This window comes from Choloepus didactylus, chromosome 2, assembly GCF_015220235.1.
Source record: "Choloepus didactylus isolate mChoDid1 chromosome 2, mChoDid1.pri, whole genome shotgun sequence".
NCBI classification, from domain to species: Eukaryota; Metazoa; Chordata; class Mammalia; order Pilosa; family Megalonychidae; genus Choloepus; species Choloepus didactylus.
In genome coordinates, this window is record NC_051308.1 from 206,610,486 (window position 1) to 206,637,748 (window position 27,263).

Below are 27,263 nucleotides of genomic sequence, written 5' to 3' on the forward strand. Positions count from 1 at the left end.
CTTATTGAGCAAGCTAGGCATTTTTTCTTGCATTTTATCCTTAAAGCAGCCATGCGAAATAGGGATTACTGTCTACGTTTCACAAACGATAAGATTGAGGCAGAGACCTGATGTTGGCAGAAGTCCTCTAGCTCCATTCGTTCTTTATTAAGCGTATACTATATGCTGGTGATGGAATAATAGCAAGTCAGTTTCTGTCTTCTGGAATTCAGTCTGGGGATGGAGGCAGAAATTTCAACATTCAGTTTCACTCCAGAGCTGTGAAAACACAAAGCATTTTGGGAGTGGAGGTGGAAAGAGCACGCTAGGGCTGACTTCCAAAGCACAGGGGGGTTTTTATGCAAAGGCCCACTCAGAAGCAAGACAAGATGGTTTTCTCAGGGGAAATGTGAGTAAAGTAGTTCAATAAGATAGGAATGAAGACATGAGGTTATAAGAGGTAGGAAGGATCAAATTAGGAATATTTTATTTAAAGTGTATCTAAGGGCAGTAGTGAGAAGAGTAATTTTGAGTTGCAAGCTAGAGAATGGGCATGGCCGTTTTAAAATGGCTGCTGAGCGGAGACTGACTTGTGGAGGGACAAGAGAAATAGAGAAAGCTGAGGGGCCAGTCCTTACGCCTTCAGTAACATCTCAGCCTGTCTAATCCACCCCCTAAGGCCTCCCTGAATCAGTCCTAAAAAATCTCTACAAGTCCAGTCTCTTCATTCCTACTGCCACAACCCTAGCCTAGGCCATCATCAGCTGTTACTGAGTAGAGGTAGGCAAACTTTTTAAAATAAGGGCCAAATAGTAAATATTTTAAGCTTTGTGGGCCACTCAGTTCTGTTTCAACTACATGTTATAGCTTAAAAGCAGCCTTAGACAATACATAAACAAGTGCTGCTGTGTTCCAATAAAATGTTATTTTATGGACACTGAAATTTAAATTTTATATAATTTTTACATGTCACAAAATATTCTTGACATTTTTTCCAACTATATGAAATTTTTAAAACCATTCTCATTCTTAGTTCACAAGCCATAGACAAGCATGAGATCTGGCCTGCCAGTCATACTTCAGGGACCCCTGGCTTAGAGTACTGCTGTAGCCTCTTAACAGGTCTCCCCAGCTGCTTTCTTCTTCTTACGTTCTCCTTAACAGCCATAGTGCTCTTCTGAAGACACTAATCTAACCTTGACAGTCTTACTTAACATCCTTAGTGACCTCCCATATTAGGATGGTCCAAATTCCTTAATGTGATTTACAGGATTCTGAATGACTTCTCTGAACTCTTAGCTCTTCACTCTTAAGGTTCCTTGCCCAACCTTCCAGGTGATCTTTTAGCCATTGCTTCCTTTGGGCTACTTCCTCAGCTGTAACAGTGTTCATTCCCCCCTTCTTCCCCTTTGCTTGGTTAATTCTTTATCCTTCAGGTCCTGGCTCTAGAAGTTACTCAATTAGGTGTCCTTCCCATATGATCCTATAGATCCTGTACTGACCCCATCCTGACTGAACTGCTATTAAGTCTTCCCTGAGCACCTAGCATACTGCATAATATATAATGGCTTAATAAATATGTTAAATGCCATGGTGTGGAAAATGGTTTGGAGAAGGTGGCACTGGCAGTAGAAAGGTCACCTGGGCAGCTGTGTCAGTAATACAAGTGAAAACTAGGGCTTGCAGCAACAGTGTGGATGGAGAGAAGTAGGTGGATTCCAGAGCTGATATTCATCTATTCCAGTTCTAGGGGACTTTTGACTGTTGAATAAGTGAGCAACTTCTGCAACTGTTTTGAAGGAACGGCTCCTCAAGCAGAAATACAAATTCTGAAACATCTGACTTTAAAATGTTAAAGTATCACTATTTATCCAATTACTTTTTCACAGGGCTCAACTTCTCCAAGGTGTAGATGACTGCTTAAGAAAGAAACTAGTTTTCTTGTAGCCATCTCTCTACTAGCACTACTACAGCACTCTAAGAATATAAGATGTGGAAATTCATCTCTTGTTCCAAAGTGGAGCTCCCCACTCCAGAGTTCTGCTGATACTCCTGACATTCTGTGAGCTCACTCATACCGCTCAGTGGTCCATGGTGACCACAGCACAGATAACCCCACTGCCTAGCCTTAAGTGATGAGGAGCAAGAGGGCTCAAGAATTTACTTTGCAAAATAACTTTCACCTTCTTCCCCATCTTTAATAGCCTCTGGCCTAAGAAGATAGTTCCCTCTTCCAGAAAAGCCCCCTCCACTTTTATCTCCTGGCTATTTCCAACCAATCCATTAATATTTACCTCAAATGTCACTCTCCCAAGAAGCCTTCTTTGACCTCTTCTTCTTACCTTCAGTATCTCCACTCTGCTCCCATTGCATCTTGTACATACCAATATCATTCATTCATTCATGAAACAAATACTGAGCACCTATGAGGTACTAGACACTTACCTCTTCCAGGTGCTTAGGTGGTGGGGAGAGGGGACATACAGCAGTAAATAAACAGAATTTCTGGCCCTCATAAGGGCTCACATTCTAATACCACCTTGAATTGAAACTGTCTTGTCACCAGCATGGGCTACATCTTACTCATTGTTGTGGCTCCAGTGCCCAGGACAAAGACTGGCATAGAATGCAAGTGTCAGGTGTAACTGACCTCAGCTGAATAGCCGATCACAAGCTCAGGAACATAGCTGCTCATCTGCCTTTGCACCTCTTTACAATTCCACCTAGTTACATGAAGATCTCACTTCCTCCAGATCATAGTCCCTTCCCTACTGATTCCTCTGGCCCCTGCTTACTTAGGTATAGAGCAAATAGCTATATATTATAGATAGATCTAAATATCTACACTGTAGGGCCCTTGTATATCTCACATCTGCCCTTGTCTCCCAATACACTGAATACAACAGATTCTATCACAGAATTTGGCTCTCTGCTGCCTCTGCTTCCAGTAGCCATGGATAGCATTCTGTCCATGAGATGGGAATAAAAAAGTGGAATGAGAGAACATATAAAATGCTTCATGAAAGGAACATCAGAGAAATTTCTTCTTTACCTCTTAAATATTATACTCCGTGGAACCTTTTTATGGTGGGGTATTTTCCAAGGCATGTTACTGTTTATAAGATACCTTCATATCTATTCTCTTTTATTTGATCCTTTCAACAATGCTATAAGGTAAATACAGGTATTATTATTCCCATTTGACACATGAGGAAACTGAGCTCTGAAAGGGGAAGTGAATTTCTCAAGACTTCAACTGACCCTGGATTTGAACTAAGAGTTTTGACTATATTATTACCACCACTTCATGATCAAGACACATTCTACTAAATGGTCTCCCATCCAAAAATGTGCCAAGTTAGTGACTCTTTTCCCACAGGCTCCAGAATTAACCAAATTGAACCTACTAGGAACACCTTGGAATAAATATTGCTATAAGTCCCTGAGGCTTTGCATTCTTTGCCACATCAGCTAAGCTAAGAGGGGACTACTACAACTGCTTGCAATTCTGAGGCATCAACTATACATAGCAGGGACTTGGCTCTGGTCCATGCTGGCCTCTGGGGCAAGACAGTTCTCCTGGCTGAAGCTGAGGAGTGAGGAGACAGAGGCTGTCAATACAACCATTTAACAACAACACACATATAAAAAATAAAAAATAAAATAAAAAATACAAAAAACTTTATTTACAGTTGAAAACTTAAACACAGAAAATCTTGGGTCCTGAATCTGTGGTACTTCCAAGATCTCTTGATCAAATGGGGCAGCAGTCAGGGAAGCAAACCCAAGGGCCAATCCAGATTATTTTACTCAAGGGAAGCCTACAATGACAGAGATGTGGAGGTCAGTAAGGTCAGGAAGCAGCTCAGAGGAACTGGAAAGGGACATTCTTTGAGTGAGATCATGCTCCCAGCTCTCCTCTACACTCCTAATCCTCTTTTCCCAAGACAGCAGAACCAGTCTGATTCTTGCCATAAACCAGACCTTTGGTTCTCCAGAGCAAAACTGACAGCTATATTATACAAGAGCCAAGGAAGAAAGGAACTGACACTTATGGCCAAGCAATTATCCCATTTATCACTTACCATTCACAACTCCCAAGCAATTTCTATTATCTCCAATTATGCATAGGATCAACTAGGGGTCCAAGAGGTTTAATGATTTGACTAAGGTCACAGAGCTAGAAAGTGGTAAAGCTTCCTGGTTTACTTGGCTCCAAAGCCTGTGTCCTTTCCATCAGATCTTGATGGCTCTGTGGAACTCCAGAACAATCTGGCAGGTTTTGGTCACAGTGATAAAGAGAAAGGAAAGTTCACATGCCTTGTTTATGGCCTTGAGGTTAGCTGTACTGAGCAAACAGGGTGAGTACACTCGGATACTGCTGCCCCTACCCTCTCCAAATGTGGCCACACCCCTCCTCCAGAGGTCAGTGTTGTCCTGGAGTCAAGCTGTAGGTTCAGACATTAGTTTAACTCTGGGATCTCAAGGAAAATGTATAAAAGGGATTACACTTTACAAGTTGCAAGGTGCTCAAGGGCCTAAACTCTATCATAGGTCAGGCACTGTACTAGTGAACATGGTCCCTGCCCCAAGGAGTTCTCAGTCTAGGAGAAAAATAGACCAACACATTTATTATACATGTGTTAAAGGCTATAATAGAGGGATGAGCCAAGTGCTGTGGGAGCATCCAGGACAGAACCACTGACTAGGCTTAGACCTGAAAGGAGTGGTGGGGGGACCAGGGAAGGATTCACAAAATGATGTTAGTCACAGCTTTGGGCATGCTTCTTGCAGTGGCTGAGAGGAACTGGACTCATTAAAAGGACATATATCGAGTATGTATTTCTATAAGATACATACTCAATGTAGAAAATTCAAGCATACACAGAAAAATCTCATTGCCATCTATACTTTGCAGAAGTAAACATTATTTATAGTCTGCTATATATCACTGCAGAAATTTCCAAAATAGTTATTCAAAATAAACAGTATCATGTTTACATGATGTACTTCATCTTGACTTTGTCCCTTAATTTACCTTAATCCTGTCAACACAAGACAGATCTACCTCTTTCTTTTTGTTAAGGCTGAAGAGAATTCTATTGAAGGGATGTACTTCAATGTGTCTAAGGCCTGGTTATGTTTTAAGCTTTGCCTCTATATTGGATCAGACTGGAATGGAGCCAGACAGTCCCCCCACCCCTTCCTGTTTGGCTGGCAGGGCTTTTGACTTTGGGGACAGGGAATAAACAGTGCCACACACTCAGCAGGTATGCAAATATTTGCTGCCAAATCTGCTGCTCCCTAGACTCTTATTTTCATATGGAACCTCTTTTCTTCTTTTGTGTGGACTACAGTACTGGATTCCTCAATGGTTTCCAGCCCATCTTCTGGTTACTACCAGAATAATTCTTTTAAATAAGAAAATTCAATCATATACTCCCTTGCTCAAAATCCTTCAGTGGCTTCTAGTCCCCTGGTTCTTTTTTGGAGGGCTAGATTTCCCTTTTAGTCTTAGGAACACAATGGACACTCTCTCCAGAAAAATAAAACAAAACAAAACTGTATATGCTTCCTGAAGCCCATCTCCCATTGTCAGGATAACATCCTAACTCCTTAGCCTGGCATCAGTGTTCACAACCAGCCCTGGCCTCCCTCCAGTCTCATCTCTTACCATTTGCTTTTCATACCTTCTTGTTCTGGCCATACTGAATTAGTGGCAGTTTCACTTACACTTCCTGCTCTTTCCTGCCTTCCTGTCTTTGCACATGCTGTTCCCTCTGCCTGGAATGTCCTCCCAGATTCTAATTCTTTCTTGTAGTCAGCTGAAGCATTATCTTCTTGCGGTCTCCCCAAATCACCCCAGGCAAACATAGGCACTCACTCTTTCCTGTACCTTGTCCTAAAACCTCCAATCCAGTGCTTTATTGTATTGCAGATGTCAGTTTTCCCTTGACACTGTGAGTTCTTTGAAGGCGTAAACTGGGCAACTGGGCTTTTCAAATTTGTATCCCCATATGCATAGCACACAACCTCCTTCATTGGTGCTTAGTTGTGGAATGAAGTTATTGGCCCAAGTGCCACTAACATGTTTTTCATTGTCTTTTCCTGCAGGAACAAATTGCATCTACAGGCATTTCCAGAATATGGACAGTGATTCATGAACCTCAGTTATTCAAAAAGCACCTTCAAACTACTACCATATCCATCACCAAGTACAATGAATTTTTAACCTAATCACTATTTGAAGTTCAATTTTGCCTTGTTTTAAGCTATGATGTCTGTAAAAGTAAGTGTTGTATTCATTATATACAGTTTTTTTCTAAGACGCAAATATTAAAATAAAAGATATGCATCCCAGCATTACGTATAGCAGTGTTTTTCATACTTCTCTGATAAGAAGCATGCTTCTTGCAGTGGCTCTGATAAGAAGCATCTAAGTAACAAAAAGATGTTTGTTACAAACATAGTTTCCTGGGCCCTACCCAAAACCCACTCAATCAGACTCTACAGGGGAGAGACCTGGGAATTAGTAGGTTTAACAAGTGCATGCAAATGATTCTTATTTTTAGGGGAATTTGGGAAACAGTAAACTAAAGAAAGCTTTTTATCACTTAGTACTTATACCAGGTTTGGAGATCATAAAGAGGGGGACAGCAATCAAACTGGCAGAGCTGCCGGAGTTCACAGCCACTCCCCTTTCCAAGAGATTCTCAGGCTTTCAAAAGAGTTTTCCCAGTCCCCATGTGTATATAAGCAGTGAAGAACCCAGTTTAGACTACAGCAGGAGAATCCTCACGGTCAACATTTGTTTATGCTATACCTAACCAAATTAATCACAAAAAGCTTTCACAGGCCCCACTGAGATAAAACCAAGGTTTCTACTTCTAGAACAGTACAGAAAACTTTAAAGTCAGGATCTAGGTAGATGGAACACAAAGGAGTTGTGGAAGGAGTGCTCCATAAGGAGGTACGGTTGATCAAAATATAAATGCCTTCTCTGTTTCCTATCTTCCTCATCTCATATTTCCAGGAACAAAGCCTCAAATACATGATCAGATAACACACTGATTTGAATACAGTGGGATTCCTGCTGAATAGTGCTTCCAAGACAAGATTATCTCCTTCGTCTTTTCTCTATTTTGAATGTGGTATGCTCTCAATTAAAAGACAGACTCTGCCATTCCCTTATAGTCATGTCAGTCAAAGTCATCACCTGGGAACTGGTTAGAAATGCAAAATCTCAGGTCCCACCCAGACCTACTGAATCAGTATGGGCATTTGAACAACATCCCCTGGTGATGCATATGTATATTAAAATGTGAGAAAGACTTGTCCAGTAGAACTTAAAAACATCATCTACAGTGCTGTCAACTATTATTCTATCCCAAACAACCTGAGGGATATGAAACACTTCTAGAAGAATCAGAGATGCTTTTAACTTTATAGCTGGGAAGAAAAACGATGGAATACTACCCCTGCTCCCTGGGGAATTAATCTCTTTTCTTTACTTTCTCTCAAATCACATTACCCAGAAGCCCAAAGTGGGGCACCCACTTGTTATGTACTTTTAGATCAGGTTGCCACCTAGATTCCCTAACATCTTAAAACCTATGACAGGGATTTTTGAGAAAATTAAATGAGATGAAAAATTAAATGAGATGATTAAAGTGATGCTCTTAGCTTAAAATCTGCTCACAGGAAGTATTCAATAAATAGCAACTGCTTTTATTATACTCTCTCTAAATATTAGCAATGACAGATTCAATTTCTGAGCAAGTCAGGGATAGGAAACTGCACTGAAGGTACCTAACTTTAAAGCTAGCTGTCCAAAATAGTAACCACTAGCCATATGTGGCTATTTAAATTAAATTAAATTAAATTAAAAATTCAGTCCCTTGTCACACCAGCCACATTTCAAATGCTCAATCATCACATGTGGCTAGTAACTACCACAGTGGACAGGGAAGAGACAGAATATTTTCATCATCACAGGGCCTCTGGAATGCAAAAAGGCCACTTGAGGAATTTGTTCTGCTTGGGTTGCAGGCTGAGAAGAGCTTTTACTGGGACAAAGGTTCACTGGCCTTTTGCTAATACTGGGTGAGGATGAGAGGCTGATGATCTCTGCCCTCAGAAATAAAGCCCTCAACAAGGATTTCCAGTAACTTTCTATAACAGACTATGAAAAAGAAAGAAAAAGGTCCCAAATGTAAATAATTTCTAAATTTTATTCTTTCTGTTATCTTCTGTCCTCTGGTAGTGATTAGTTGTCAATCTTTAGAAGGAAAAGGATCTATGAGCTCAACTTTAGTTAAAGCAAAGAAAGGAGTGGGAGAGGAAGGCAGTGGCCAGCAACTACTGAATGGGCAGTTGAGCCCTAGGGGACCCCAGTATTGGCAGAGAAGAAAACTCAGGGTGTCATTTTGGGCCTAAGAAAGGACCCTGTGGCTGCACAAGAGAGGCCATGTGCAGCTTCCAGCACATGCTTGTGCATTATGGTTTCAGCATTTTCTCACACCAGTTCCCTACCTAAAATGCCTGACATTCTCCCTCTCTATTAATTAAAAATTCTAGATAATTTTAAAGTATAAAAGTAAAACTACAGGAATATTAGAAAAAATACAGAAGTCATTGTAATCTGAGGTGGTAAAAGAGCTTTAAAATAAAATGAAATACCAAAGCTATAAAGGAAAAGACTGTTAGTTTGACTTCATCAAAATTTAGAATGTCTTTTTGACAAAGGGTATCACGAAAGTTAAGATAAACAGCATGTTGCTAAATTTTTCTTAAAATATATTATGGAGAAAACAGTCACAAAATATAAGAAGAATTAACACTCATAATATATAACTACTTCAAATTGCTAAGAAAAAAACAAACAACCCAAAAGAAACATGGGTAAAGGATGTGAACAGCATGGCCAATAAGCATGTGCAAATATGCTCACCCTCTCTAGAAATCAGGAAACTGCAAATTAAAACAACATACCAGGAGGCAGGGCAAGATGGCGGACTGGTGAGCTATATGTTTTAGTTACTCCTCCAGGAAAGTAGGTAGAAAGCCAGGAACTGTGTGGACTGGAAACCACAGAGCAATCTGACTTTGGGCATACTTCATACAACACTCATGAAAACGTGAAACTGCTGAGATCAGCGAAATCTGTAAGTTTTTGTGGCCAGGGGACCCGCACCCCTCCCTGCCAGGCTCAGTCCCGTGGGAGGAGGGGCTGTCAGCTCCGGGAAGGAGAAGGGAGAACTGCAGTGGCAGCCCTTATCAGAAACTCATTCTACTGATCCAAACTCCAACCATAGATAGACTGAGACCAGACACCAGAGAATCTGAGAGCAGCCAGCCCAGCAGAGAGGAGACAGGCATAGAAAAAAAAAACACGAAAAACTCCAAAATAAAAGCGGAGGATTTTTGGAGTTCTCGTGAACATAGAAAGGGGAAGGGCAGAGCTCAGGTCCTGAGGCTCATACGCAAATCCCAAAGAAAAGCTGATCTCTCTGCCCTGTGGACCTTTCCTTAATGGCCTTAATTGCTTTGTCTCTTAGCATTTCAATAACCCATCAGATCTGCCAGGAGTGCCCTTTTTTTTTAATCCTTTTTTCTTTTTCTAAAACAATTACTCTAAGAAGCCCAATACAGAAAGCTTCAAAGACTTGCAATTTGGGCAGGTCAAGACAAGAGCAGAACTAAGAGAGCTCTGAGACAAAAGGCAATAATCCAGTGGATGAGAAAATTCACTAAACACCACAACTTCCCAAGAAAAGGGGGGTGTCCGCTCACAGCCATCATCCTGGTGGACAGGAAACACTCCTGCCCATCGCCAGCCCCATAGCCCAGAGCTGCCCCAGACAACCCAGTGTGACGGAAGTGCTTCAAATAACAGGCACACACCACAAAACTGGGCGTGGACATTAGCCTTCCCTGCAACCTCAGCTGATTGTCCCAGAGTTGGGAAGGTGGAGCAGTGTGAATTAACAAAGCCCCATTCAGCCATCATTTCAGCAGACTGGGAGCCTCCCTACACAGCCCAGCAGCCCAGAACTGCCCTGGGGGGACGGCACTCACCTGTGACATAGCACAGTCATCCCTCAACAGAGGACCCGGGGTGCACAGCCTGGAAGAGGGCCCACTTGCAAGTCTCAGGAGCCATACGCCAATACCAAGGACTTGTGGGTCAGTGGCAGAGACAAACTGTGGCAGGACTGAACTGAAGGATTAGACTATTGCAGCAGCTTTAAAACTCTAGGATCACCAGGGAGATTTGATTGTTAGAGCCACCCCCCCTCCCTGACTGCCCAGAAACACGCCCCATATACACGGCAGGCAACACCAACTACACACGCAAGCTTGGTACACCAATTGGACCCCACAAGACTCACTCCCCCACTCATCAAAAAGGCTAAGCAGGGGAGAACTGGCTTGTGGAGAACAGGTGGCTCGTGGACGCCACCCGCTGGTTAGTTAGAGAAAGTGTACTCCACGAAGCTGTAGATCTGATAAATTAGAGATAAGGACTTCAATTGGTCTACAAATCCTAAAAGAACCCTATCAAGTTCAGCAAATGCCAAGAGGCCAAAAACAACAGAAAATTATAAAGCATATGAAAAAACCAGACGATATGGATAACCCAAGCCCAAGCACCCAAATCAAAAGATCAGAACAGACACAGCACCTAGAGCGGCTACTCAAAGAACTAAAGATGAAGAATGAGACCATAGTACGGGATACAAAGGACATCAAAAAGACCCTAGAAGAGCATAAAGAAGACATTGCAAGACTAAATAAAAAAATGGATGATCTTATGGAAATTAAAGAAACTGTAGACCAAATTAAAAAGATTCTGGACACTCATAGTACAAGACTACAGGAAGATGAACAACGAATCAGTGACCTGGAAGATGACAGAAAGGAAAATGAAAGCATAAAAGAAAGAATGGGGAAAAAATTGAAAAAATCGAAACGGATCTCAGGGATATGATAGATAATATGAAACGTCCGAATGTAAGACTCATTGGTGTTCCAGAAGGGGAAGAAAAGGGTAAAGGTCTAGGAAGAGTATTCAAAGAAACTGTTGGGGAAAACTTCCCAAATCTTCTAAACAACATAAATACACAAATCATAAATGCTCAGCGAACTCCAAATAGAATAAATCCAAATAAACCCACTCTGAGACATATTCTGATCACATTGTCAAACATGGAAGAGAAGGAGCAAGTTCTGAAAGCAGCAAGAGAAAAGCAATTCACCACATACAAAGGAAACAGCATAAGACTAAGTAGTGACTACTCAGCAGCCACCAAGGAGGCAAGAAGGCAGTGGCACGATATACTTAAAATTCTGAGTGAGAAAAATTTCCAGCCAAGAATACTTTATCCAGCAAAGCTCTCCTTCAAATTTGAGGGAGAGCTTAAATTTTTCACAGACAAACAAATGCTGAGAGAATTTGCTAACAAGAGACCTGCCCTACTGGAGATACTCAAGGGAGCCCTACAGACAGAGAAACAAAGAAAGGACAGAGAGACTTGGAGAAAGGTTCAGTACTAAAGAGATTCGGTATGGGTACAATAAAGGATATTAATAGAGAGGGGGAAAATATGACAAACATAAATCAAACGATAAGATGGCTGATTCAAGAGATGACTTCACGGTTATAACGTTGAATGTAAATAGATTAAACTCCCCAATTAAAAGATATAGATTCGCAGAATGGATCAAAAAAAATGAACCATCAATATGTTGCATACAAGAGACTCATCTTAGACTGAGGGACACAAAGAAACTGAAAGTGAAAGGATGGAAAAAAATATTTCATGCAAGCTACAGCCAAAAGAAAGCAGGTTTAGCAATATTAATCTCAGATAAAATAGACTTTAAATGCAGGGAGGTTTTGAGAGACAAAGAAGGCCACTACATACTAATAAAAGGGGCAATTCAGCAAGAAGAAATAACAATCGTAAATGTCTATGCACCCAATCAAGGTGCCACAAAATACATGAGAGAAACACTGGCAAAACTAAAGGAAGAAATTGTTTCCACAATAATTGTGGGAGACTTCAACACATCACTCTCTCCTATAGATAGATCAACCAGACAGAAGACCAATAAGGAAATTGAAAACTTAAACAATCTGATAAATGAATTAGATTTAACAGACATCTACAGGACATTACATCCCAAATCACCAGGATACACATACTTTTCTAGTGCTCACGGAACTTTCTCCAGAATAGATCATATGCTGGGACATAAAACAAGCCTCAATAAATTTAAAAAGATTGAAATTATTCAAAGCACATTCTCTGACCATAATGGAATACAATTAGAAGTCAATAACCATCAGAGACTTAGAAAATTCACAAATACCTGAAGGTTAAACAACACACTCCTAAACAATCAGTGGGTTAACGAAGAGATAGCAAGAGAAATTGCTAAATATATAGAGACGAATGAAAATGAGAACACAACATACCAAAACCTATGGGATGCAGCAAAAGCAGTGCTAAAGGGGAAATTTATAGCACTAAACACATATATTAAAAAGGAAGAAAGAGCCAAAATCAAAGAACTAATGGATCAACTGAAGAAGCTAGAAAATGAACAGCAAACCAATCCTAAACCAAGTAGAAGAAAAGAAATAACAAGGATTAAAGCAGAAATAAATGACATAGAGAACATAAAAACAATAGAGAGGATAAATATCACCAAAAGTTGGTTCTTTGAGAAGATCAACAAGATTGACAAGCCCCTAGCTAGACTGACAAAATCAAAAAGAGAGAAGACCCATATAAACAAAATAATGAATGAAAAAGGTGACATAACTGCAGATCCTGAAGAAATTAAAAAAATTATAAGAGGATATTATGAACAACTGTATGGCAACAAACTGGATAATGTAGAAGAAATGGACAATTTCCTGGAAACATATGAACAACCTAGACTGACCAGAGAAGAAATAGAAGACCTCAACCAACCCGTCACAAGCAAAGAGATCCAATCAGTCATCAAAAAGCTTCCCACAAATAAATGCCCAGGGCCAGATGGCTTCACAGGGGAATTCTACCAAACTTTCCAGAAAGAACTGACACCAATCTTACTCAAACTCTTTCAAAACATTGAAAAAAATGGAACACTACCTAACTCATTTTATGAAGCTAACATCAAACTAATACCAAAACCAGGCAAAGATGCTACAAAAAAGGAAAACTACCGGCCAATCTCCCTAATGAATATAGATGCAAAAATCCTCAACAAAATACTTGCAAATCGAATCCAAAGACACATTAAAAAAATCATACACCATGACCAAGTGGGGTTCATTCCAGGCATGCAAGGATGGTTCAACATAAGAAAATCAATCAATGTATTACAACACATTAACAAGTCAAAAGGGAAAAATCAATTGATCATCTCCATAGATGCTGAAAAAGCATTTGACAAAATCCAACATCCCTTTTTGATAAAAACACTTCAAAAGGTAGGAATTGAAGGAAACTTCCTCAACATGATAAAGAGCATATATGAAAAACCCACAGCCAGCATAGTACTCAATGGTGAGAGACTGAAAGCCTTCCCTCTAAGATCAGGAATAAGACAAGGATGCCCGCTGTCACCACTGTTATTCAACATTGTGCTGGAAGTGCTAGCCAGGGCAATCCGGCAAGACAAAGAAATAAAAGGCATCCAAATTGCAAAAGAAGAAGTAAAACTGTCATTGTTTGCAGATGATATGATCTTATATCTAGAAAACCCTGAGAAATCGACGATACAGCTACTAGAGCTAATAAACAAATTTAGCAAAGCAGCGGGATACAAGATTAATGCACATAAGTCAGTAATGTCTCTATATGCTAGAAATGAACAAACTGAAGAGACACTCAAGGAAAAGATACCATTTTCAATAGCAACTAAAAAAATCAAGTACCTAGGAATAAACTTAACCAAAGATGTAAAAGACCTATACAAAGAAAACTACATAACTCTACTAAAAGAAATAGAAGGGGACCTTAAAAGATGGAAAAATATTCCATGTTCATGGATAGGAAGACTAAATGTCATTAACATGTCAATTCTACCCAAAGTCATCTACAGATTCAATGCAATCCCAATCAAAATTCCAACAACGTACTTCGCAGACTTAGAAAAGCTAGTTATCAAATTTATTTGGAAAGGGAAGATGCCTCGAATTGCTAAAGACACTCTAAAAAAGAAAAACCAAGTGGGAGGACTTACACTCCCTGACTTTGAAGCTTATTATAAAGCCACAGTTGCCAAAACAGCATGGTACTGGCACAAAGATAGACATATAGATCAATGGAATGGAATTGAGAATTTAGAGATAGACTCTCAGATCTATGGCCGACTGATCTTTGATAAGGCCCCCAAAGTCACTGAACTGAGTCATAATGGTCTTTTCAACAAATGGGGCTGGGAGAGTTGGATATCCATATCCAAAAGAATGAAAGAGGACCCCTACCTCACTCCCTACACAAAAATTAACTCAAAATGGACCAAAGATCTCAATATAAAAGAATGTACCATAAAACTCCTAGAAGATAATGTAGGAAAACATCTTCAAGACCTTGTATTAGGCGGCCACTTCCTAGACTTTACACCCAAAGCACAAGCAACGAAAGAAAAAGTAGATAAATGGGAACTCCTCAAGCTTAGAAGTTTCTGCACATCAAAGGAATTTCTCAAAAAGGTAAAGAGGCAGCCAACTCAATGGGAAAAAATTTTTGGAAACCATGTATCTGACAAAAGACTGATATCTTGCATATACAAAGAAATCCTACAACTCAATGACAATAGTACAGACATCCCAATTATAAAATGGGCAAAAGATATGAAAAGACAGTTCTCTGAAGAGGAAATACAAATGGCCAAGAAACACATGAAAAAATGTTCAGCTTCACTAGCTATTAGAGAGATGCAAATTAAGACCACAATGAGATACCATCTAACACCGGTTAGAATGGCCTGCCATTAAACAAACAGGAAACTACAAATGCTGGAGGGGATGTGGAGAAATTGGAACTCTTATTCATTGTTGGTGGGACTGTATAATGGTTCAGCCACTCTGGAAGTCAGTCTGGCAGTTCCTTAGAAAACTAGATATAGAGTTACCATTCGATCCAGCGATTGCACTTCTCGGTATATACCCGGAAGATCGGAAAGCAGTGACACGAACAGATATCTGCACGCCAATGTTCATAGCAGCATTATTCACAATTGCCAAGAGATGGAAACAACCCAAATGTCCTTCAACAGATGAGTGGATAAATAAAATGTGGTATATACACACGATGGAATACTACGCGGCAGTAAGAAGGAACGATCTCGTGAAACATACGACAACATGGATGAACCTTGAAGACATAATGCTGAGCGAAATAAGCCAGGCACAAAAAGAGAAATATTATATGCTACCACTAATGTGAACTTTGAAAAATGTAAAACAAATGGTTTATAATGTAGAATGTAGGGGAACTAGCAATAGAGAGCAATTAAGGAAGGGGGAACAATAATCCAAGAAGAACAGATAAGCTATTTAACGTTCTGGGGATGCCCAGGAATGACTATGGTCTGTTAATTTCTGATGGATATAGTAGGAACAAGTTCACAGAAATGTTGCTATATTAGGTAACTTTCTTGGGGTAAAGTAGGAACATGTTGGAAGTTAAGCAGTTATCTTAGGTTAGTTGTCTTTTTCTTAGTCCCTTGTTATGGTGTCTTTGAAATGTTCTTTTATTGTATGTTTGTTTTCTTTTTAACTTTTTTTTCATACAGTTGATTTAAAAAAGAAGGGAAAGTTAAAAAAAAAAAAAAAGGAAAAAGATAAACAAGGAAAAAAAAAAAAAGATGTAGTGCCCCCTTGAGGAGCCTGTGGAGAATGCAGGGGTATTCGCCTACCCCACCTCCATGGTTGCTAACATGACCACAGACATAGGGGACTGGTGGTTTGATGGGTTGAGCCCTCTACCATAAGTTTTACCCTTGGGAAGACGGTTGCTGCAAAGGAGAGGCTAGGCCTCCCTATATTTGTGCCTAAGAGTCTCCTCCTGAATGCCTCTTTGTTGCTCAGATGTGGCCCTCTCTCTCTGGCTAAGCCAACTTGAAAGGTGAAATCACTGCCCTCCCCCCTACGTGGGATCAGACACCCAGGGAAGTGAATCTCCCTGGCAACGTGGAATATGACTCCCAGGGAGGAATGTAGACCTGGCACCGTGGGACGGAGAACATCTTCTTGACCAAAAGGGGGATGTGAAAGGAAATGAAATAAGCTTCAGTGGCAGAGAGATTCCAAAAGGAGCCGAGAGGTCACTCTGGTGGGCACTCTTATGCACACTTTAGACAACCCTTTTTAGGTTGTAAAGAATTGGGGTAGCTGGTGGTGGATACCTGAAACTATCAAACTACAACCCAGAACCCATGAATCTCGAAGACAGTTGTATAAAAATGTAGCTTATGAGGGGTGACAATGGGATTGGGAAAGCCATAAGGACCAAACACCACTTTGTCTAGTTTATGGATGGATGTGTAGAAAAGTAGGGGAAGGAAACAAACAGACAAAGGTACCCAGTGTTCTTTTTTACTTCAATTGCTCTTTTTCACTCTAATTATTATTCTTGTTATTTTTGTGTGTGTGCTAATGAAGGTGTCAGGGATTGATTTAGGTGATGAATGTACAACTATGTAATGGTACTGTAAACAATCGAAAGTACAATTTGTTTTGTATGACTGCGTGGTATGTGAATATATCTCAATAAAATGATGATTTAAAAAAAAAAAAAGAAGGGAAAGTTAAAAAAAAAAAAAAAAAGAAAAACAAGGAAAAAAAGATGTAGTGCCCCCTTGAGGAGCCTGTGGAGAATGCAGGGGTATTCGCCTACCCCACCTCGATGGTTGCTAACATGACCACAGACATAGGGGACTGGTGGTTTGATGGGTTGAGTCCTCTACCATAGATTTTACACTTGGGAAGACGGTTGCTGCAAAGGAGAGGCTAGGCCTCCCTATGGTTGTGCCTAAGAGCCTCCTCCCGAATGCCTCTTTGTTGCTCAGATGTGGCCCTGTCTCTCTAGCTAAGCCAACTTGAAAGGTGAAATCACTGCCCTCCCCAGTACGTGGGATCAGACACCCAGGGAAGTGAATCTCCCTGGCAACGTGGAATATGACTCCCGGGGAGGAATGTAGACCTGGCATCGTGGGACGGAGAACATCTTTTTGACCAAAAGGGGGATGTGAAAGGAAATGAAATAAGCTTCAGTAGCAGAGAGATTCCAAAAGGAGCCGAGAGGTCACTCTGGTGGGCACTCTTACGCACACTTTAGACAACCCTTTTTAGGTTCTAAAGAATTGGGGTAGCTGGTGGTGGATACCTGAAACTATCAAACTACAACCCAGAACCCATGAATCTTGAAGACAGTTGTATAAAAATGTAGCTTATGAGGGGTGACAATGGGATTGGGAAAGCCATAAGGACCACACTCCACTTTGTCTAGTTTATGGATGGATGAGTAGAAAAATAGGGGAAGGAAACAAACAGACAAAGGTACCCAGTGTTCTTTTTTACTTCAATTGCTCTTTTTCACTCTAATTATTATTCTTGTTATTTTTGTGTGTGTGCTAATGAAGGTGTCAGGGATTGACTTAGGTGATGAATGTACAACTATGTAATGGTACTGTGAACAATCGAAAATACGATTTGTTTTGTATGACTGCGTGGTATGTGAATATATCTCAATAAAATGAAGATTAAAAAACAAAACAAAACAAAACAAAAAAACAACATACCATTTTCCACTTTAATGCTAAAATTATTTGATATTATATTTTATATTGACATAATTATACTGTCAGATGATACTGATAATACCAAGTATTGAATAAGTATAGAGAGAAATAAGTATTCTCACACAATATTGGTGGGAGTATGAACCGGAACCATCCTTTGGAAGTATAATTTGGCAGTATGTATCAAAATGAAAAATGCATATATCCTTTGACCCAATAATGCCACTGCTGGATATCTACCCTATATACATATTTGCATATTCACGCAAAGCAAGTTTATTTTACTGTAGCGTTGTTTATAATAATAAAGATTCAACTGTCTATCAGTAAGGACAAGGTAAAATAAACTAAATGATAGAAATATGTTATAGAATATTATATAGCAGTCTTTTTCTTTTTTAATACTGTGAGATAGTTTTACATGAATTAGAAGGAAAAAATCAAGCCATAATGCCAAATGAAAAAAATAAGATGAACAATATAGTATGATACCCTTTAGGGAAAACAAAACCTCCCAAAACTGGATAGGCAAAGAAAAGGTCTTGATGAACATATATCAAACTCATAAAGAAGTTACCTCTGGGAAGAGGAGTGAAATTGGGGTGTGGTGCTGTCAAGGGGAACTTTTCATTTTATTTTGTGTGAAAAATTTGACAAAGAAATTCTATTATGTTACTTGTGTAGTTAAAAATAAATAAACAACCAAATGAAATATGTGAACTTTGATTGGATCATGGGCTTTTTTTTAAAAACTAAAAGTCATTTAGGGAGCAACTGAACATATACTATATATTAGCTGTATTTTTGTGTTTATGTAAGATGTTCTTATTTTTAGGAGTTGCTTACCCAAGTATTTAGTTAGGGGTGAAGTGTTAAGAAGTCTGTAACTTTCAAATGGAAAAGAAAGAAAAAAAAGCAAGGTAGGAGGGAGGGGAAAAAGGGAAAGAAAAAACAAGTATCAAAGCTAAGTACTAAAACTAATGTAAATAATTGGTGAATCTAGGTGAGAAGTATATGGGTGCGCAATGTATTATTCTTCCAGCTTTTCTGTAGGTGTGAATGTTTCACCTAGCTGAAAACAATCAATTTCTCCCCTGAACTCCTGTAACATTTAGCAATATCACTCATATTACTAATGATTATCTTTGAGATAATAAGCTCCTGAAAGGGAAAGACATCTTTCAATTTTGTACCACTGCTCTCCCCACCCCCATGGCTACTAGCATCATACCCAGCAGAAGAGCAGGCAGTGGCAAGTGTGATTAGGAAGTAAGTCCAAGTGGGCTGAGAAATGTGTGGCATTCACCTACGAGACTGACATATACAAAGCCAGGGCTTGGAATTGCAGCATCAGTTCTGAGAGGAGGTATGAAAGGTATGTCTCTCTCCTAACTGCCCATGATGACAGCGGGGAAGTCACTCAGGGATATAACTACTAATTGTAACTATAGTTTGAGAGTGCTGTCAGAAACTGCCTAAGTGGTTTTTAGGTTGATACTTTGTAAGTTACAAAGTGGTTGTAAAATGATACTCGTTTCTTTTTTGAACCTTACAATGGCCCGAGAAGATAGGTATTATCTTTATTTAAGAGAAGAGGAAATTGAGGCTCAGAGAGGGTAAGTGACTTCTCTAAAGCTTCACAGAGAGGAAAGGGGCTCAACCCCATGTCTTCAAGTCTAATGTTCTGTCTATTAGGTCACGCTGCCTTCTCTGGGGTCTGACTCCTAACCAAGGACAAAAGAGACCCACTTACCAAATTCAGTCTTGGTCTGGACTACATCTCCCCACACTGTGAGATCACCACAGGCAGCTTGGGCTTATTGTTGGGGCCTGTGGGAACATTCTAAGAAAGAAAGCACAGTGGAGATTCATTCACTCAGATACTCACTCACACATTTATCAAACTTTTACTGATAACTTCCAGCCCCTGTGCTAAGGACCAAGAACTCATGAGATTGACATGGCAGTCCATGACCAAGCAATTGGATAAAGCATATAACATACATCAAAGAGAAAATGCAAAACCTTTAAAAAATATATCAAACCTACAATATATAACAATGTAATAAGTTGTAAGTGAGTTGTACAAAGGGCAGAGGGAGCAACTAAATTGCTGCCTAAAGAGTTCAGGGAAGAATTCACAGAAGAGGTGATATTTGAGCTGGGCCCAGAAGAATGAATGGGATCCCACCAGGAGGAAAAGGAAAAGAGCATTCCAGGTAGAGGAAACAGCATGAGCAAAGGCACAGAGGAAGGAAAGCGCAAGAGCAGGACATACATGGCATAGAGAAGAGCTAGTAGCTAGATGTGACTGGAACATGGAGGAGGCAGTGGCAGGAGGAGAAGGGGCCATGGAGAGGTAAGCAGGAACCAGATCATGAAGGATCTTGAATGCAGTGCTGAGGAACAGGATTTTATCAAGTAGGTGAAGGACCCATCAGAGGACAAATTTCAGTGTGGGCTAGAGAAGCTAATAACTTACAAGGCCAAGACAAATTGGGGAGGCATGTGGTCTCTCCTCCCCCTTCCTGAGAGAGTCCATGTAACCAGAGGCAATGAAGACTGAGTCTAACGAGCTCATTCACCCTTCTTCAGCTCCTTGACTCTAATCAGGTAGCACCAGACCAGAGGGGCTGAGAAAGAGGAAGTCAAAACAGGACTCACCTCAATCTTTCTCATCACTAGAAGTCCGTCAATGATTTTTCCTGTAGGAAGAATATGAGCTGGACGTTATTCTTCTAATGTGCATAATATTTTCCAGCTTTCAATGCCCATTCTTTACCACTATCTCATTTGACTCTCTTACTAACGTCAGGAAATTGGGATTCAGTGGAGGAAAAAAAATAACTTACCCAAGGTCACAAGTAATAAGTAGAAGAGTAAGGACTCTACACCAGGTCTGAGTGACTCCAAACCCCACCATACCATGCTGCCTCTGTGTGTGATATCGTCTGGGTTTTTCCCCCAGACATATATATCACCCAAGTAATTACATACCACATCAGATGGTCCCTTCATCCTTCCCTCTAGTTCTCCAACCACATATCCTCCCCACCTTCCCATCACTTCTTATTTCCCTATTACCACCCAGAACAGTTACATCAACTGAGTACTTCCGGTGTGAGAATTCAGGAACTGGCTCCTCTGGAAGCCCAACCCCGTGTGAATGGGGTTTGGACAATGGAACAGGAGTAGGACTCACCAAACACTACGTGCTTCCCATCCAGCCAATCACATTTAGAGCAGGTGATGAAGAACTGGCAGCCATTTGTACTGGGACCACTGTTTGCCTGACAGAAATCAAATATACTTGCAGTGAGTTTTCCTGGCCATCCTACTGAAAGGGCAAGATTTCAAAAGAGCCTGAAGCCCTGATTTCTTCATGCTTTCTTAGCAAATTTTTACTGAGCACCCATTATGAGCTAAGCCCTGACCTATGACCCAAAGATACAGAGATGAACAAGACACACAATTCCTGCCCTCAAAGACCTAGATCCTTTAAATAAATGTACATTTCTCCTACAGCATGAACTTTAATAATAAGAATTAGATATAACTGGAACAATTATTTATGGAACACAATTTGCTGTATTTAATACTGGCTAGATTGCAGTCGCAGAATAGTTAACAGATAGGAAAAGTACAGCTGCCTACATTGCCTAGAGCTGTTTTGTCTGAATGGCTTTGTTCCCTATCATAACAATGGTAATAAAAAATTTTAAGGAGATTCAAGAAGCTATATTAGAAAAGAAAATACATCTAATCAAGGATGTTTAGATTTTATGGTTATACATATTTATAACTACAAACAAAATCCTTCATTATTGAATTTTTCAAGAAAAAAACTTTTAAAAATTGAGACTCTGAAACTCTAGCCCAACCCCTTCTCTTTTTTTCCTTCAAAATTGTTTTTACATCATATTTAATAATGCATGACAAAAGAACAGACTAAAATGATAATGCAGAGTAAGCTCTGTAAAGGGACATTGGCTCTCATATGAGGTGCTCTTTTGTACACTGTACACTGATAGCCCTAAACTGTCCTCAATATGCTAAATTCAGACCTTCATGTATTAGCAAACCCAAGTTCAGTTTCAGCACCAGTGCCTTACAACAATGCCTGTGTAATTATGTGAATATTTTATTGCTTACTTCCCTTATTTTGGAAAAAATGAGTAGAAAATGGAAAAGTGAAAATACTAATACTACTAATAGGAAGCAGTTCTCATAAAATGAATACTACTGAGACAAAACTGGAAATTAGTAGATAGATCACTAGCTTTAATCAGCTACTTAATGGATTTAAATTGGTTGACTCTGTGTTCAACTATGAAGTTAAAAAAAAGTATATACTAGAAATACATTAAAGAAATCATCTAGGGATGAGCTTCAACCAGGAATTTTATATAAAATTTTAGAAAGCTCCCATGTAAGATGAGGCTATTTTTGGGTTTTGTGAAGGCATTCAGGAACACTTCACAGATGAAAGTAAGGGACTGCCTGAGTCTGTCAGTTAAGTACACACTTTGTAATAGAGGGAGAGAATTCCCAGGGGCACAATTCATTCTGTTTCTTCTTCTTCCTTTTTTTTTTGCTGTTCAATGTATAAACATGTATGAGCAAGCAGGCACAAAACAGTCAGACAATGTGTTTTTATTGCTCAGAGGACACTCTTGGCCCTCAGATTCTCATTTTTTCATTCTTCCAGGTAGTATAGCTTACTGGTTAAGCAAATAAGCTCCAGTGCCATTCAGACCCTGGTTCCACCAACTACTATCCGTGTGACCTTAGGTTAATCAAATAACCTCTCTGTGCCTCAGTGTTCTCATTTGTACCTGGCTCAAAGGGGTGTTGAGAGGATCAAAATAAATTAATGCATAGAAAGGGTTTCTTGAGTAAGTGCTCAATAACTGTTAGCCATTATTCTGATTATCATTCAGTGATTCATCAATGTTTGCTCTGTAACCTTTCTGTGTTAGGTAGTAAAGCCTGTAGATGAATGATATACAGTCCTTGCCCTGCAGGAACTCGTGATTTGTTGGAGGATGGAAGTAAAAACAATTATGACACAAGATACATGAGAGAAAAACTCAACCAGTGTCAGCCTAAAGGTGACAGAGACCACGTTTTCCTCCATTTTCCTGACTCCTCTATAGACACTCAGTGGTATGCACATAGGAGGCTTCTAATCCTCACAGCAAAGATACGGAGCCCACCTAAACTGCTTCTGCACCCTTTATCTATGTTTGCCCGGCCCTGCTTTCCTAAAAGGGGCTTGCAAACTGCTGTGCTAGTCTCACCCAATTATTATGCCAGCCTCCTAAGCGCCTTCCCTGCCCCAGTCTCTCCATTCCCATCTGTCACTCACATTGCAGCCAGGATCTTGGTTCCAAAACACAAAGTTGATCAACTCTGCTCAAAAAATTGTACGGCTCTTTAAGATCTATGAAAGAATGTCCACATATCACATCTTACCCTAATCCTGGCATCCAAAGCCCTTTAGGAGCTAGACCTATCTGCCCCTCCACTTGTCTCTCCTGGTCATTCCCTCTCCCATTCACATCCTATGTTGTCAATACCCCTGGTCACATTGCCATCCTGCTTTTTCATGACCTCAGATATTTGCAGAGAGTGCTTCATTTGAAATACTCTTTCTTTCTATTCTATCTAGCATAGAACTCCTTTAAGAACTCACATGTCACCTCCTCTGTGAAGCTTTCTCCAACCCCTAGCCAGCAATTATTCTCATTCCTTTGGGTTCTCAGTACTTTTACATACAGAGGTATCCTCACCTTAGTACATGGATGGCACATATTACACTATATTGGAATTGTCCTTTTACACGTGTGATTTCCCTATTAGATGTTAAGTGTCCTGAGGGCAGGGATCCTGTCTATATCCTTATGCTTTACCATGAGGCCTGAAACAGCAGCTGACAAGAAATCTTTACTTGACGAGTATACTGAGAGGAGTGGAAGAGTGGGTAAACAGGACAGAAAATGTGCATGTAAATTTGGCACTAGGGAAGGGAGAGCTGGTGTACTAACAGAAGGAAAAGGGTGAAACGGAGGAGGTAGGAGGGAGGGAGGGGGAGAGGGAAGCAAAGGAGAAGGAAAAATGAGGAGTAAAAGGTGAATAGAGGGAAGTGAAGAGGGAATAAACATGAAAGGAGGGGGTAGGGATAGGGTGATTGAGGGGTGTAAGTGAAAAGGGCAGGCGGGACTGTGAAATGGGAGTTGAGTGCGGGTTGTGAATGTAGGGATGCTGGGATGAGACAGTAGGAGTGGTGAGTAAGGAGAGGTGAATGAACAGAAAGGAGTGACCAGTGAGTAAGCAGTGTGAGTGAAGGGGTGCTGTAAGTGAACAGCGGTGAGTGGAGTAATGAGCAAGTGAATGCTGAGGTCCTGAAAGCACATTTGGCTGTATTCTGAGCAGTAAGGCTGAATGCCCAGCTGCAGGTGCTGCCTCCAACAAGGGTAGAAAAAGCACACATCACATCAGAGTTCAATTTTGAATGATACTGAGGAAGGAGGTAGGGGTGGTAGAGGTTAAGTTTTAGGTCAAGTGAGAGAAGCATTGTTTCCATGTCAAGAGAGCATTGGGGCCCAGAAACCAGGTGGCTATAAATTTAAACCAAAACCTTGAGTGCAGCCTCACTTACCATGGAAAGTAAGCCTGGAGCTGAGTGTCGAAGTTTGAAATTTTCATCTGCAAATGGCCCTCGGTAAATACTGGCAACTCCAGTACCATCCCCCTGAGCAGAGAGAAGGGAAGTGTTAATGATCTGGAGTGTGGGGACCCCTGGAGCCTAGAGGAAGAATGCTGCTGCACCCAATGCCTAGCTTCTTTCAACTCTACTCTCATTCTTTTTGGTCACCTTAGAGCCGTACCTTCTTGACTCTATCTTGTAATCAAAGGAAGTTCTATCCAAAACTACTGCAGCCCATAAGCTATGGCCAGGGCACTGCACAGACTCGGTAAAATAGGTCACGCCAGGCCTCCCAAAAGATAGATTGCCCTATATGGGCACGTAGGGAACAATAGTGATCACATTCATAATCCTTGCCTGCAGTAGTATAAAGTACCCACTTAACTGACTACCACTCCAACCCCCTAACTATCTACATGGGCACTTGGCAGTCCAGTCTGTACAATCACTCTCCTGGTCCAGAGGAAGATGCCTAACTCATGCTGGGCCAACTAGAGTTGGGGCTGGAAGTGGGATAGATTCTCTTCTTCAGGTTAAACTTGCAACATGTAAACCTGGAAGCCAGAGGTGACTATCTTCTGCAAAGTGGATTAGACAATAGCAGATATGTAGCAAGCACTAGAGAATGGAGAAAAAGAACTATCTTGATTCTATGTGGCTTTCCAGTTCCCAGTTCTATTTCTTCCTTTGGATTCCATGAAACACCTCTTTACCCTTATCATAAATTCCCAATTTCTGCATAAGCCAGCTTTACTTGCATTGTTAGCTCTTTGCTCCTCTAACAACCCTGTGGAATAAACATTATTATCCTCCTTATTATCAGGTGAGCAAACTAGAGTCAGAGTAATGAAGCAACCTGACCAATGCCATTTTGGAGTTCCTTGAATGCTGATCCATGCTCTTCCATGCCTCTATGCTTTTTGTCCAGGCTGTTCCCACTACCCAGAACACCCATCCCTCTTCTTTACATGCTGAAATCCCTTCCCTGGCCCTCACTCGGGGTCAGGTCCCCCTCTCTCTTCTTCTATAACACACTGTGACTTCTAGATGGTTACTATACATCCTTCCACTTCCTGCAATTGTCTGTGCTGAAAGGCAGCACAGAATACAGATTACGAAATGGGCTCTGAAATCTGACCCCTGGCTCCACCACAAAAAAAGCTGTTATCAATGTGAGCAAATTACTTTCCCTCTTGTTCCTCAGTTTCCATTTCTGCAAAATAGGGATAACAGCCCTATATCATTTAATTGTTTTAAAGATTAAATGAAATAATGATATGAATTACTTAAATAATAAGCAGTTGCTGCAAGTCACTATTTTTTACTTTAAGCTATCAGTCTTACCCATTAGACAATAGTTCTCAACTTGTCCAGAACCAACTGGAGAGCTTTTCAAAAATACATATACTGGGTCCCAGCTCTACATCTATTGAATGAGTCCTAGCTGGTTCTGATGTTCAGCCCTGGTTAAGAATCACTGCACTAGATTATACTGAGCTTCCTGGAGGCAGCTATGTCTTTTCTCTTCATCCCAGGGGCAGACTAGATAAAGGATGGCAAACTATGACCTGTGACCAAATCTAGCCCGCCACTTGATTTTGTACAGTCTTACTGGAACACAGCCATGCCCCATTCTGCCACCACTTAACTCCGCCATTATAGCTACTTTCAGGCTATAATGGCAGAGTTGAGTGGTGGCAGAATTGAGTAGCTGAGGGAGAGACCACATGGCTCACGAAACTTAAAATACTTACTAAATGGCCCTTTACAGAAAAAGTTTGCTGACCCCTGAACTAGATAAATAAAATGAATGTAAAAATAATAACTAATGAAATGGTAGGGGATTCTTGTTCTGAAGTCCATGCTTTTATCAGTACACTTCAGCCTTTCTCTGGGTTGGGAGAGCAAGCGCTGATTTCATAGAATCCTTGAGGTTTAAAGCAATACTGAAGAGTATCAAAAGAGCACTCTCTCCCAGCCAGTTAGTAAAGAGAAAGAATACCGGGTGCACGGTAGAAAGGGAATACAAAGACCTAGCGCAGAATCAAGGGTCCCTTGTTAGGACAAAGACTACAAAAGGGGGTTAATATAGGCCAGAAAAGAAAGGAAAACTGTCCAAATGTAAACCTTTATTTGGTTAAAAATTATCAAATAAAACCAAGCTCTGTATAGTAGAAAGACCTGGATTTGAGTCCAGATTTATCACCCATGAGTGGGGGAAGTCACTTCACAACTCTGAGCTTCAGTTTCCTTATCTATCAAATGAGGTTATCACATACTCTACAGAGTTGTCATGAGGATCCAATTAGATAGCATATGTGAAAAGCACTTTTCAAATGATATAGCACTATGTAAATCTGAGCAATTATTATCTTTAACTCCATGTACATACATGCGTAAAGAAAAAACACGTTCATTTCCAATTTCCCAATGAACCTAGATACATCAGTTACTACCCATTATCTATAATCACAGTATCTACTGCAATCCAGAAGCCAGAGTAGGAAAAATAACAAAATTAGTTATTCAGAGTAAACAATAGAAAAGAACTTAAATCTTCAACAATAATGGATAGATCAAATAAATTATCGTAATAGAATATTAGGCAAGTATTACAAAACATATTTTAGAAGACTTAATGACGAGAAAATGTGGGCAATTAATAAGTGCAAAAATTTAAAGCATATGTATGATCATAAGTCTGTTAAAAATTATATATACGGACCAAAATGTCTATAGTATATTCCCTGAGAGGTAAGAATGAGGGAGA

The 27,263-nt window shown here is 40.3% G+C and overlaps 1 protein-coding gene across 2 annotated transcripts in view; it reads right to left on the reverse strand.

Moving 5' to 3' along the window:
* Positions 1-52: 52 nt before the first annotated feature.
* The window catches only part of PPIH (peptidylprolyl isomerase H), a 30,780-nt gene continuing 3,569 nt past the window's right edge, over positions 53-27,263 (reverse strand). Inside the window, exons 6-10 of one of the 2 annotated variants that reach the window (XM_037827512.1) lie at positions 24,446-24,538; positions 20,987-21,074; positions 20,449-20,489; positions 19,538-19,627; positions 53-258 (exon numbers count right to left, since the gene is read on the reverse strand). In XM_037827512.1, the coding sequence (XP_037683440.1) occupies positions 19,559-19,627; positions 20,449-20,489; positions 20,987-21,074; positions 24,446-24,538 (291 nt within the window). In that variant the 3' untranslated portion in view covers positions 53-258; positions 19,538-19,558. Of the gene's footprint in view, positions 259-3,643; positions 3,801-19,537; positions 19,628-20,448; positions 20,490-20,986; positions 21,075-24,445; positions 24,539-27,263 lie in introns of those variants that run through there. The other variant, XM_037827511.1, reaches the window with a different exon arrangement.